The sequence below is a fragment of the Akebia trifoliata genome, chromosome 16 (genome assembly GCF_017979445.1).
Source record: "Akebia trifoliata isolate Shusen 1 chromosome 16, ASM1797944v1, whole genome shotgun sequence".
Taxonomy (NCBI): Eukaryota; Viridiplantae; Streptophyta; class Magnoliopsida; order Ranunculales; family Lardizabalaceae; genus Akebia; species Akebia trifoliata.
In genome coordinates, this window is record NC_141390.1 from 15107771 (window position 1) to 15121048 (window position 13278).

At 41.6% G+C, this 13278-nt stretch overlaps 1 protein-coding gene across 1 annotated transcript in view; it reads left to right on the plus strand.

The window, feature by feature from the left end:
• The first annotated feature begins 1926 nt into the window (after nt 1-1926).
• LOC147382619 (uncharacterized) overlaps nt 1927-13278 on the plus strand; it is a 57613-nt gene continuing 46261 nt past the window's right edge. The window contains 5 exon segments of the mRNA XM_086429396.1: nt 1927-2366; nt 11700-11736; nt 11739-11800; nt 12085-12151; nt 12971-13155. Coding sequence (XP_086285522.1) covers nt 2001-2366; nt 11700-11736; nt 11739-11800; nt 12085-12151; nt 12971-13155 — 717 coding nt within the window. The 5' untranslated portion in view covers nt 1927-2000.

Sequence of the window (13278 nt, forward strand, 5' to 3'; positions counted from 1 at the left end):
GTTTTGTGAATAACTTCAACCACATCATAACCTGTTCTTTCAAACATTTATACTGTGTTTTCGAAATATCCATTAAATATCCTATAATATTCATCTGTAATCTTGATATTTGGCAATGAACCCACATGACTCAAGTTGCAGCGAGAGCGAGAATGGGAGAAAGGGTTGAGAACGAGCTAGTTGCAGCGAGAGGGCTCGAGCGAGAGAGAAGGAGAGAGTGAGGTTCGAGGGTAGTGCTCAAGCAAGAGAGAAGGAAATAACGAGGTTCGAGGGTTTCACCCGAATGATTGTTAGAGAGAACAACGAGAGGATTTGAGAGTTCTGTCGATTGAGAACTCTTTGTTCTATTGGGTTTTAATTGAACCTGGATGAGGCATTAATTATGAATAAATTGAGGGATGACTTTGTAAAAAACTCATTAATTCATAACTTAAAACGCATACGCTGTTTAATTGAATCTCGTCCGCCCATTTGCTTGTTACCCAATGCATGCTATACGTTTGTAAACTGTTTGGTAAGTAGTAGGGTACCGAATATATACATATATATATATATATATATATATATATATATATATGGAGCTAACATTGGGAGAAATTTTTTGTCTTATATAGTCTAAAAGTTTCGAATTAGGCTGATGTTTTGGGATGATGATCTCTATGATGAGGAGATCATCCTCACAAAAAATCAGTCAAATCTAAAATTTCTAACTTATCAAAAGTGGTTTACAAATTAATGGTAAAATATTAACGATCCACAATTCTAAGCGACTTTTGATAGGGTTATAAGTTTCAGATTGGACTGATTTTCTATGAGGATGATCTTCTCACCATAGACATCATCTTCAAAAAAATTAGCCCAATCCAAAGCTTTTAAGTCTTAGGGTATGTTTGATTGCATGGAAAGTCACTTTCCATGGAATTTGAAATCCATGAAAAATTAGTTGTGGAAAATAGATAGGGTTGAAAAATCAAATTCTATTGTTTGATTTCACTTGGATAAAATCATGAAAAATTATGAGAAAAAAGAAAAAGAGGAGAAGGAGGAAGAAGATGAAAGGAGGGGGAGAGGAAGAAGAAGATGACGAGGAAGAGGGAGGGGGGAGGATGTGGTGACGGTGGCGACGAAGGTGGTGGCGGCGATAGTGGTGGCGGTTGCGACGGCGACGGAGGTAAGTGAGGAAGATGGGGGGAGAACGTGGTGGTGGTGGTGGTGGCGGAAGAGGTGAGGCATGAAGAAGGAGAAGAAGAAAAAGAAGAAGAGAGAGAAAGAAGGTGGTCGGAGACGGAGCCGACGCCGACGGCGATGGCGATGCTAACAACGGCGATGACGACGACGGCGACGAGGTTAGTGTAATGGTGGTGGTGGTGGTAGGGAAGAATTGATGATGGAAAATATGGGTGGGAAAGTGAAATCCATGATTTAATGGACTTTTTGAATGGGGTGGAAAATGAATTTCTATTTCCATGTGCAATCAAACACTTGAAAAATGTCATTTTTCATGGAAATTGATTTTTCACCCTATTTTCCATGTGCAATCAAACATACCCTTACAGGAAAAATGCATTAGCTGCTAACTGGGACCCATAGATATGGTAGCATTCAACAAACAATATTAGAAGATAAAATTGTCCTATATGACTTAAAAGTTTCAAAGAGATAATCCTAACAAAAAATCAGTCCAATCTGAAGCTTCTAACCTCATCAAAAGTGATTTACAAATTAACTGTAAAAACTTGGTGATATACAATTCTAAATCACTTTATAAGGCTGATTTTCCTCACAAAAATAAGTCTAATCCAAAACTTACGAGACGAGTTGACTCGTCCGAGACACTTCGGTTTCTTCCAGGGACGGGACAGGACGGGACGAGACGACAAACCGAGTTTTGAAACCATGATTTGTGTGAAGTCTGTAGAGTGCAGAACCCCTCGCTCCACAGCTAAAACCCAGCAAGTGAAGTAGGAACCAGAGAGAGAGAGAGAGAGAGAGAGAGAGAGATGGCGAGGAAGAGAGGCGAAGCAGAAGCCGAGCTAGCGAAGGCTCTGGGAGATTTCACGAGCAAAGAAAACTGGGATAAGTTCTTCCGTATCAGAGGGAAGGATGACTCATTCGAGTGGTATGCAGAGTGGCCAAATCTCAAAGACACTCTCCTCTCTCACATCTCAATGGAGTCGTCGTCGTCTCTGCAGATTCTTGTTCCTGGTTGCGGCAATTCTAGGCTTTCAGAACACCTCTACGATTCCGGATTTCGCTGCATCACCAACATAGATTTCTCCAAAGTTGTCATCGCCAACATGTTAAGCCGAAATGTGCGGTCTCGCCCCGAAATGAAGTGGCGCCTTATGGACATGACCCATATGCAGGTCTCTAAGTTTCTTCAAATTTCACAAATCCAAACTTTTTTATTTTTATTTTTAATAATGTTATTTGCCCTTCTGTTTTGGTGATAGGTTCAAGGATCAAACAATCAAATAAACGGGTTGTTCATAAAATTTTTTAGGGTTCCTAGAGTCAAAATTACATCCTTAAATAATCTCAGAGAAACAATCCTAATGGGAAAAACTCTCTCAAAGAAACAGTCCAAATCTAAAGCAAATAAACAAAAACCTAATTGGAAAACAATTCCCATTCCCTTATTGAAATAACTTCTCTAAATAGAGAGTAATTTGTAGAATTCTAACATTTGGCCCGATTTCTTATGATCCAGGAGTTCATATCTCATCTGTTCTATATCATTATTCTACTGTCTGACTGATGTACAAAAAGGTTAAGAGTGAAATAGGACATTCTCTATGTTTATTTGCATGAATTCCTCTATTCATAAGATGCATACAAAAATGGGTATAATATCTATATTTGTAGTCCTGTAATGTTTCGGTTTATATTCCTACTTATTGTTTGCATTATACCAAGAGGATGTACAGTCCGGTGAGACTACACTGGGATTCAAGGATTCTATCATTTTCTTGTGTCCTTTCTTCTTTTTTTGATAAGTGTGCCCTTTCTCTCTCTCTCTCTAATGAGTTGACAGAAGAATGATGAACCAGCTTGAGGAATGGCATTGATTGACAACAGTTTTTAGATGGAGATGGTACGTTCTTGAGGAATGCACTCTTAGTTTTTGGCTCGTGAGTGAACTACTTTGGTATGGTGGCGTTGCTTTAAAGTTTTTACAAGAAGTAGGAATGAGAAATGTATGCATTGAAACTTTGGTAAGGATTCTCATAGTGATGAGGATGTAGTGATGGATGGGTAATAATAGTATGTAAGACAGTCAAATATCAGTACATTTGAAGGAATTTTTGGAATAGCCCAAAATGAGTTAAGATAAAGAATTCTTTTGTTCAAGATGGTTTGGAAATGTACTTGAAAGATAAACTAAACCATCATTGAGGAGTGCTTTGGTACAAATTGAAGGTTTTAGAAGGGCACGAGGAAGTTCAAAAATGATGTGAATAAAGGTAATAAGAAAATATATCAAGATACATGACTTGATTGAAGATATGGCTCAATTTAGAGATGAATGACAATGTAGGACTCACATTGCCAACTCCAATGTTTGGGATAAGGTTTAGATGATGATAATGGTGGTGGTGACTCATAGGGACGGGACACTAGTCAATATTAGAAAATTTATTATCCAAGTCAGGTTCCAACATTGTGGATAACACTAAGTTAACATTTGCATAATGTGTTGAATTCTTGCAAAATTCGCAAAGGGAATGATTCCCCCCCCCCCCCCCCCCCCCCATCGTTTTAAGAGATGCTAGTAGAAATTTGTGGAAATTGAGCCTATATGCCATGGTTTGACTTTGAGGGTTGCATTTATGCGATTGATGGAATGCGCTCCTGATGTAGGGTATAGAACACACAAATCTAGAATTGATGTTAAAAATCAGATTTTAGGGTGAAATCTCAAGAATTTGGAGTAATGAAGAATCTCTATGTCGAGTAAAACAAACTAGAAACTTCAATCTAGGTTTGAGATTGATGGAAATCAATCGCAAATACTAAATTAAAAACCAATATCAGGTTCTTATGCTTAGAAGAAACAAAGAAAAGGGAGAAAAAGTCTTATTTTTTAATAATCGATTTAAAAAAAAACACTGACTAATGAATTTGTTTATTGAAGCTTCTTCTATTGATAACTCCCTCACTAATCTGTCTGACATATTACTAACCTTCTAATCCTATTAGAACTTAAGTTGGACACCTAAAAGCACTTCTAATTATAGCCTAAAGAATAAAAACGAATTTAGAAAAGAATAGAAACATAAAACAAATTAGAAACTAAACAAAATAGAAACTTCCTAAAGTTGATATAGAAACTAACTAGAACTACTTAAGAAACTTAAAAATAGAAACTCAATAAAAGAAAGATTCCAAAGAGAAGTTGGACCAGATCTTGTGGACTGGTCAAAGATTGGACCGAGTTGACTCGATTTTGACTGATTTGATTTGGTCAATTTATTGATTTCTTCGACGCATCTCAACTCTATCATAGGCATTGAGATAAGTGTCGGCAAGCCTATCTACATCACCACCCCTTTAGTCATTCCAGTGGAAGAAAAGATTGTTTATTTTTTAGTCTGGCAAGAAGGGAAAGCTCACACAGAATATGATAGGTGTTTGTTTATTTGATTTGCATTTCGCTTAGCTATGGGCATTATGGGATGGAATTATGCACGATTCACGTATTATGTTGGGAATGATGTATGTAGTTGCACTTTTTCCATGCTCGCTAGGTAACTATTAAACTATATTAATTTGTCAATATCTATTCTAATAGTTAGATAATGGAAGTACGTGCTTGGATGTTAGGTAGATATTACATGAGTGATGCAAGTTATTCAAATACTAGAGTTTTCTCGTGCCTACGTGTCACGGCCCTATTCTTTCGAAGAGAGGTCGTGCGGCGCAAGGGGGTCAAATCCACTTGCAAGCCTGTAAAATGATCGTACACCACACACACGTAGCTAGCAAACAAGTAAACGAGGCAACACGAGGCAAAGCCCGGAGGCAACTTTGTTGATATAATATTGAATTACACGGTGCAACGCGTTACAAAAGCAATAGATGCGTTACAAGCAAATGATGATCCTATAACATGCGGGACTTCCACGGAGCTGGGCTTCAAGGGCTTCAACAACGTGGGTGTAGACCGGGGATTGGGATAGCACTGACACCCTTCCTACAAGGTAGATATCTTTCCCTTTCCAGGTTTCCAGAAGGAAACATCAAAAGTGGAGGCCGGTCATACTCCCTTATTACTAAAATGCCACTAAGCTAACAAGGATGCCCTAGCACGGGGCTGACATGTACCCTAAGCTAACAGATATGCCCTGGTACGGGGGCTGACATGACTTCATAACGAGCCTTACATAATATTACATGGGTGCTCCCGGGTGACTCCGGGGCGAGCTACACCTAAACTCTAGGTGTCAGAGTACATGGCCGTTATAGTCTCCCCCACCTATTCTGCAGACGTCCTCGTCGCATTGTCCCTGACAAACTCTTCAATCTTCTGCTTGAATGGTTGTAGGTTCTCTGCTCTCTCCCAGGTGGCTTCGCATTATGGTAAGTTCTTCCATGTGACAAAGTACTCCATGTGCTGCTGCTTGCTTGAACTGCTGCTGACTTGACGCTCGGCGAGAACTTGGTCGACAACACGTTCCGGCTGGATTGTTGAACGAGAGGGTGAACGTGTTGGAATGCTGCGTGCTGGATCTGCATGGAATGGCTTGAGACAGCTGGCATGGAAGACAGGGTGGATGTTGCGTAACCAGTGCGGTAACTTCAGCTTGTAGGAGACCTTGCCAACTCGAGAGAGGATGAGCATTGGACCTTCATAACGCTGTAGTAGTCCCCTGTGTGCTCGCTGTACTCGGTTGAACCTTCTCAACTGATCTGTCTTGAGTAGAACTAAGTCACCAACTTTGAAACGATCTGGTCGACGATGTTCATCAGCCCATTTCTTCATCCGCTTAGACGCTTTTTCAAGGTAAGATCTGGCAATTTCATTGTTGTCCTGCCAAAACTTAGCAAACTTGTACGCCCTTGGACACTGTCCCTGATATCCTGAAACAATAGTATGAGGAGTTAAAGGTTGTTGGCCAGTAATAAGTTCAAAAGGACTCTTGTTGGAAGAAGAGCTCTTCTGAAGGTTGAAACAGAACTGTGCGACATCAAGTAGATTCGCCCAATCCTTTTGGTTGGCAGTGACAAAATGCCTGAGATACTCCTCCAACATGGCATTAAATCTTTCAGTCTGCCCATCTGTTTGAGGATGTCCGCTGGTCGAAAAGTCAAGCTGAGACCCAAGTAATCTGAACAATTCGGTCCAGAACTTCCCTGTAAATCTTGAATCTCTGTCGCTGACAATGTTCTTGGGCACACCCCAATACTTGATGACATGCTTGAGGAACAAGTGTGCTGTTTCTTCTGCTAAGCAATATGTCGAGGTCGGTATAAATATAGCATATTTGGAGAAACGGTCCACAACCACAAGGATGGACCCATACTCTGCAACCTTCGGCAAACCTGAAACAAAGTCCATAGAAACACTTTCCCAAGGCCTTTGGGGGACTGGAAGCGGTTCCAGCAGCCCGATTGGTTTGTCGCGCTCGATCTTGTCTTGCTGGCAAATGAGGCAGGTCCTCACATAATCTAACACATCATCACGGATGTTCGGCCAGTAGTATCCTCGCTCCAAGAGAGCTAATGTGCGGCGCCAGCCCGGATGGCCAGCCCATGGAGTGTCGTGACACTCTCTCATTAGTTCTCGTCTTAGCCCGTCCGCACGTGGAACAAACATGCGGCTCTTGGTGGTGTATAACAACCCATCACGAATCCAGAAACGGCGTGCTTTCCCCTTCTGTACCATATCCAATATGGCCTTTGCTTGGGGATCACTGTTCAAACCATCATGAATTCTCTGCTGTAAAGTGCTGGTAACCTGAGAAACTTGTCGCTGAAGTGCTGCTAGCTCTGCTTTGCGACTCAAGGCATCGGCCACGCTGTTGTTCTTTCCTGGCTTGTAATCCAAGGCCAAGTCAAACTCTGCGAGGAATTCTTGCCAACGAGCCTGTTTCGGTGTCAACTTCTTCTGAGTTAGGAAATGGCTCACTGCCACATTATCGGTTTTCACATGAACTTGTGATCCCAACAAATAATGTCTCCAAACTCTCAAACAGTGGACGACGGCTAACAACTCTTTCTCCTGTGCGGTATAGCGTCTCTCAGCATCATTGAGCTTTCGACTTTCATAAGCAAGCGGATGCCCATCCTGTAACAACACTCCTCCAATAGCAAAGTCAGATGCATCTGTCTGAACTTCAAACGGCTTTGTGATGTCGGGTAGAGCTAAGACTGGGTCTTGCATAACAGCAAGCTTGAGGTCTTCAAACGCCTCATGACACTTGTCCGACCAGGACCAAGTGTGATCTTTCTTCAACAGGTCTGTGAGAGGTGCGGCTCTTTTGGAATAACCTTGGACGAAACGTCTATAATAGTTCACAAGACCGAGGAATGACCTGAGTTCTGTGACAGTAGAAGGGGTTTTCCATTCATCAATAGCTCGCACTTTCTCCATGTCCATCCGGATCTGTCCATTACCCACAACGTGGCCAAGAAACATAATCTGCTCTTGAGCGAATGAACACTTCTCTAGCTTGACATACAACTGATTGTCGCGAAGCACTTGGAATACCTTGCGTAAATGTTGAACGTGCTCTTCGAGGGTAGAACTGTATACTACGATATCATCAAGATATACCACAACAAACTTGTCGAGGTACGGTCTGAAGAGGTCGTTCATCAAGGTGCAGAATGTCGCAGGTGCGTTCGTAAGGCCGAAGGGCATGACTAAGAACTCATAAGCACCATACCTGGTAGAACAAGTAGTTTTCGGCTCATCTCCATCTGCAACCCGTACTTGATAGTATCCTGATCTCAAATCCAACTTGGAAAAGTACTTGGCTGCCCCAAGTTGATCAAACAAATCGGCAATCAGTAGAATCGGATACTTATTCTTGACGGTAACCTTGTTCAACGCTCGGTAGTCTACACAAAGTCGCAATGACCCATCATGCTTCTTCTGGAATAAAACAGGCGTCCCATAAGGTGCCTTCGAAGGTCTGATAAATCCAGACTCCAGAAGTCCATCAAGTTGCTTGCGTAGCTCAGCTAGTTCCGGAGGACTCATCCTGTATGGCCCCTTTGCAGGAGGCTTGGCACCAGGTATTAGTTCGATTTGATGATCAATCGGCCTACGTGGCGGTAGGGTCTTCAGAAGCTCTTCTAGCATAACATCATCAAATTCAGTCAAAACCTGTTTTACCAATGGGGGAGTTGAACTATGGTCCTGATCATCAGGTTCAACTCGTAAGGTAGCAAGAAACGTTTGCTCACCTTTCTTCAACCCTTTCTTCAGCTGAAGGGCTGAGATCATCTTTCCCTCTTCTTTACCTGTAGAGAGAGGAATGAAGCTTGGACTTTCACCTAGCAAGCCCAAAGTGTTGGCAAATGGCATCGGAACGGCCCTGTTCTGTCGCAAAAAGTCCATCCCAATGATAACTCGGAACTCATCGAGTGGAACTGCGAGAAGATCTAGCTTACCCTTCCATGGACCTATCTTGACGGCCACGGACTTGGCCGACCCTTGTATAGGAGTGGCCTCGGAGTTAACAGCTTTCATACGGCTTGAATCCTTTTCGAGCCGGATATTGAGGCGTTTCGCCTCAGCAGGGGCAATGAAGCTATGTGTAGCTCCCGTATCAACCATTGCCTGGGTGGTCTTACCACCAATCTCCATATCAACATACATGAGACCCTTACGCTGACGGATCGCCTTAGTCTCAGAGGTCTGTTTCATTGCATTCAACAGATGCATAGCTCCCATGTGAGAAGATTCATCCTCATCTTTCTCACTTGAACTCTCGTGACTAAGGTCACTCTGGGAAGCTAACAATGCATTCAACTTGCTTCTTTACGGGCAATTGAACGTCTTATGAGGATCACCACACAAGTAACACTGAATCTTGTTGCGGTGATTGTTGGATTGGGTACCGGTGTTCTTCGAAGGGGAGGAATCCCGGTGGGATCTCCTGCTTGGACTGTGTCTAGATCCTCAATTTTTACCTTTGGAAGACCCATGGGTGCGTTCACTCTGCGAAGAGTACCCTTTCGACTGATTGGATACCTTCTTTCTATTCCCATCCACGGGAGAATAGTCTGTCAACCGTTCAGCTGCGGCAATTGCAGTCGTGAGATCTTGCACACGTTGCCTCTGTAGTTCTGTCTGAACCCAAGGCTTAAGCCCTTCTGTAAATGAGAACAGCTTGTCTTTCTCTGACATATCACGGATATCAAGTATCAATGCGGAAAATTGCTTGACGTAGTCGTGCACGGTACCAGTATGTTGGAGTTGCCTCAACTTCCTGCGGGCAATGAACTCCACATTCTCGGGTAGGAATTGATTCTTCAGCTCCCTTTTGAGGTCTTCCCATGTATCGATGGAGCATTGGCCACTCTCCATCTCGGTGTACTTTGTTCGCCACCATAGCTTAGCGTCACCTGCAAGATACATAGAAGCAGTTGTTACTTTTACCTCTTCTGAATCCGGACGAGCTGCACGGAAGTACTATTCCATATCAAACAGGAAATTCTCGAGCTCTTTTGCATCGCGTGCACCACTGAAGGCGCGTGGCTCGGGGACTCGCAGGCGAGAGGGAGAAGCATCACTACCGGTAGGCCGCTCGTTACCAACGGCTCTTACCAGGAGGCCTACCTTAGTAGTGAGCTCCGTAATCTGTTCCTGTAACGTGGCTATGGATCCTCGGGTATTTTCCTCGAGGTCAGTCATTCTGGTTCTGAGTGTCTCGGATCTTTCCTCCAGCGTGTTCTGGCGATCATCTATTCGTGCAATACCATCAACAATACCGGATAGCATACCTATCTTTTCCTCCAATACCTCAATGCGTTCCTTGTTTGTACGTGGTGCTAGTGTGTTTGGAGCGGGTTGGTCCGCGGTACTAGTAGTTCCTCTTATCATCGTTCGCGTGAACTAAATGGAATCTCGGGGGAATAGCTAGGGGGAATACCAACTGTGTTCAAACAACCTGGCTCTGATACCAACTGTCACGGCCCTATTCTTTCAAAGTGAGGTCGTGCGGCGCAAGGGGGTAAAATCCACTTGCAAGCCTGTAAAATGATCGTACACCACACACACGTAGCTAGCAAACAAGTAAACAAGGCAACACGAGGCAAAGTCCGGAGGCAACTTTGTTGATATAATATTGAATTACACGGTGCAACGCGTTACAAAAGCAATAGATGCGTTACAAGCAAATGATGATCCTATGACACGCGGGACTTCCACGGAGCTGGGCTTCAACAAAGTGGGTGTAGGCTGGGGATTGGGATAGCACTGACACCCTTCCTACAAGGTAGATATCTTTCCCTTTCCAGGTTTCCAGAAGGAAACATCAAAAGTGGAGGCCGGTCATACTCCCTTATTACTAAAATGCCATTAAGCTAACAAGGATGCCCTGGCACGGGGCTGACATGTACCCTAAGCTAACAGATATGCCATGGTACGGGGTCTGACATGGCTTCATAACGAGCCTTACATAGTATTACATGGGTACTCCCGGGTGACTTCGGGGCGAGCTACACCTAAACTCTAGGTGTCAGAGTACATGGCCGTTACACTACGGCACATGCATCCTCTTTGGGGTTAACGAGGAAAGATGGTATAGTTAGAGGGGTATTATTGAAACAGGGGGTAAAAGAAGTTGAGATGTCCCACACACGTCTCGATGAGATGTGAGTTTTGGGAGGAAACTTGTAATGAAATGGAATGAGACTTTCAAATGCATTGATGGCACTATTTATGTTGGTCATAGGTCTTGTATGAGTGCATGGTCTTTGCCTGTACCTTTTCATCATTTCTTCTTAATATGAAGGCATGCAACAAGGACTTTTATTCATATCAAGGCCTACTAACGTGCATGACAACATTTGTACTATTGTGAGACCCACTGAACGTATTGGGTATCCCATTATTTGTTTTGGAAAAATATTGGATGTGTAGTTTGGTAGACTTTGTCTGAGATATTATATATTTTGTATGAAAACTTTAGAAATTGGATCAGCCAAACAAGATTCTTATTTTTTATTCTAAAATCACTTTCCTGGAAAAATGTACCCCAAACAAGATTCTGCATTTTGGAAATCCATTTCCATACTCTGATTCAAACAATCAAAAGTCAGAGGAATCAGAAACTAACAATTTGAATAGATTACTGGCTTAGTTGGTTATCTGGAACAGATTTTTTTCCTTTATTTTTCTGTTAGTTATCCTTAATTAGTTCCCGAACAGAGATATTTTGTGTTATCGTTTAGGAAACATTATAGATTACCTGCATGATGAATGATTGATTGCCTTCAAATCATTCTTACTTGTGTTCGTGTTTTGTTTGTAGTGGGTTTTGCCTAATCTTTCACTCTAAATTCACTTCCTGCCGATTGTTTGATTTAGATCATATGTTCATTGTTTTATAACACAATATGATTCCTGATTTGTTATGGGCTATAGACCTCTAATCAGCTGTGTCTATATATATACATATATATAATTTTTTTTTCTTTTTTTTTTTTACAATTTATCTTTTCCTCCTGACTCCTTTTGTGGCCAGTTCTCAGATGATATCTTTGATACCGTTCTTGATAAGGGGGACTGGATGCTTTGATGGAGCCAGAGCTTGGTCCAAAGCTAGGTCGTCAATATACATCAGAGGTGTGATGGACTTCAATCTTTAGCATAGTTTTTTTATTTCTTCAAATGTACTGCTTTAATTGAATTCAAATGTGCTTTTATTGAATTCAATTAAAAATAGAGAGCTTCTATTACCACACCACATTTTGCTAATGCCACCCCAAGATGTGTGCGAATTCTTTGGTGATTTACATATGAATTGTGGTGGCGTTAGCAGAAATTGGTATGAAAATAGAATCTCTCTAAAAATAAGGTCTGTGCACATTTGTAGTCTGAATTCTATGGATACATGTCATTATCCCCAGGTGAAGAGGGTTTTGAAATCAGGGGGGAAATTCATTTGTCTTACCCTGGCAGAATCTCATGTTTTAGGTATGCTTTTTCCCACTTTTGTTTCAATTTTTTCTTTTATATGTAATGATTATCATTTCTAGCTCAGTGGAAGTAAATTCCAGTCCACCAATAAAAAAAATAGATTCTTGTTTTGAGGAGGATTGTGTGTAGAATAAATGCAGGGTGGTTCAATTACTTTTTGTTGGTCACTAAATTTATGCAGCATACATTTTACATTGGTGATATCTATGATCACCAATGTTTGGTAGACAAAATTGTAGACAACGTTCTAGACAGAGTTTTGTCTTGTATGGCTAAAAAGTTTTAGAATGGGCTGATTTTTTGTGAGGATGATCTCTATGATCAGCCCATTCCAAAAATTCTAACCCCACGAAAAGTGGTTACAAACTAACGGTCCATGATTCTTCAACTTATATAACTAGGGTTAAAAGTTTCACAATGGGCTGATTTTTTGTGAGGATGATTTCCTCATGATAGAGATCATTCTCACAAAAAATCAGGCCATTCCCAAGCTTTTAGCCCATATAGGACAAAACACTTTGTCTACGGAACTCGGCGCGTATATATACTGTTCAAGTAGTTTACAAATAATTGACGGTCCAAGATTCTTCAACTTGTAAACTGGGGTTAGAAGTTTTAGAATGGGCTGATTTATATATATATATTTATTTTATGAATGGAATGGGCTGATTTTTTTAGGATGATCTCCTCACCATAAAGATCATCCTCACAAAAATCAGCCCATTCCGAAACTTCTAACCCATTTAGGGCAAATTGTTTGGCCCTTGAATGCCTCCCTTATATATATCTTATGGCTTTATTTCACTCTTTTTGCAGGTTTGCTTTTTTCGAAGTTCAGGTTTGGGTGGAAAACAAGTCTTCATGCTATACCTTACAAACCATCGAACAAGCCTAGTTTTCAAACCTTTATGGTGGTTGTTGAGAAAGAAATATCACCCACTATTTTGCATCAGATCACGTCATCATTTGATCGTTCTTCCCTTGATTGTGACAAGAATCAGGTAAGGAAGCTATTTCTTTTTCTTTGGGTGGGACCTTTTTTTTTGTAATCTGGCATTGGTTGGATCAAATTGGCTTTAACATAGGTCTTCATGAATCCTAAGTTAAACCGATGATCTAAACCT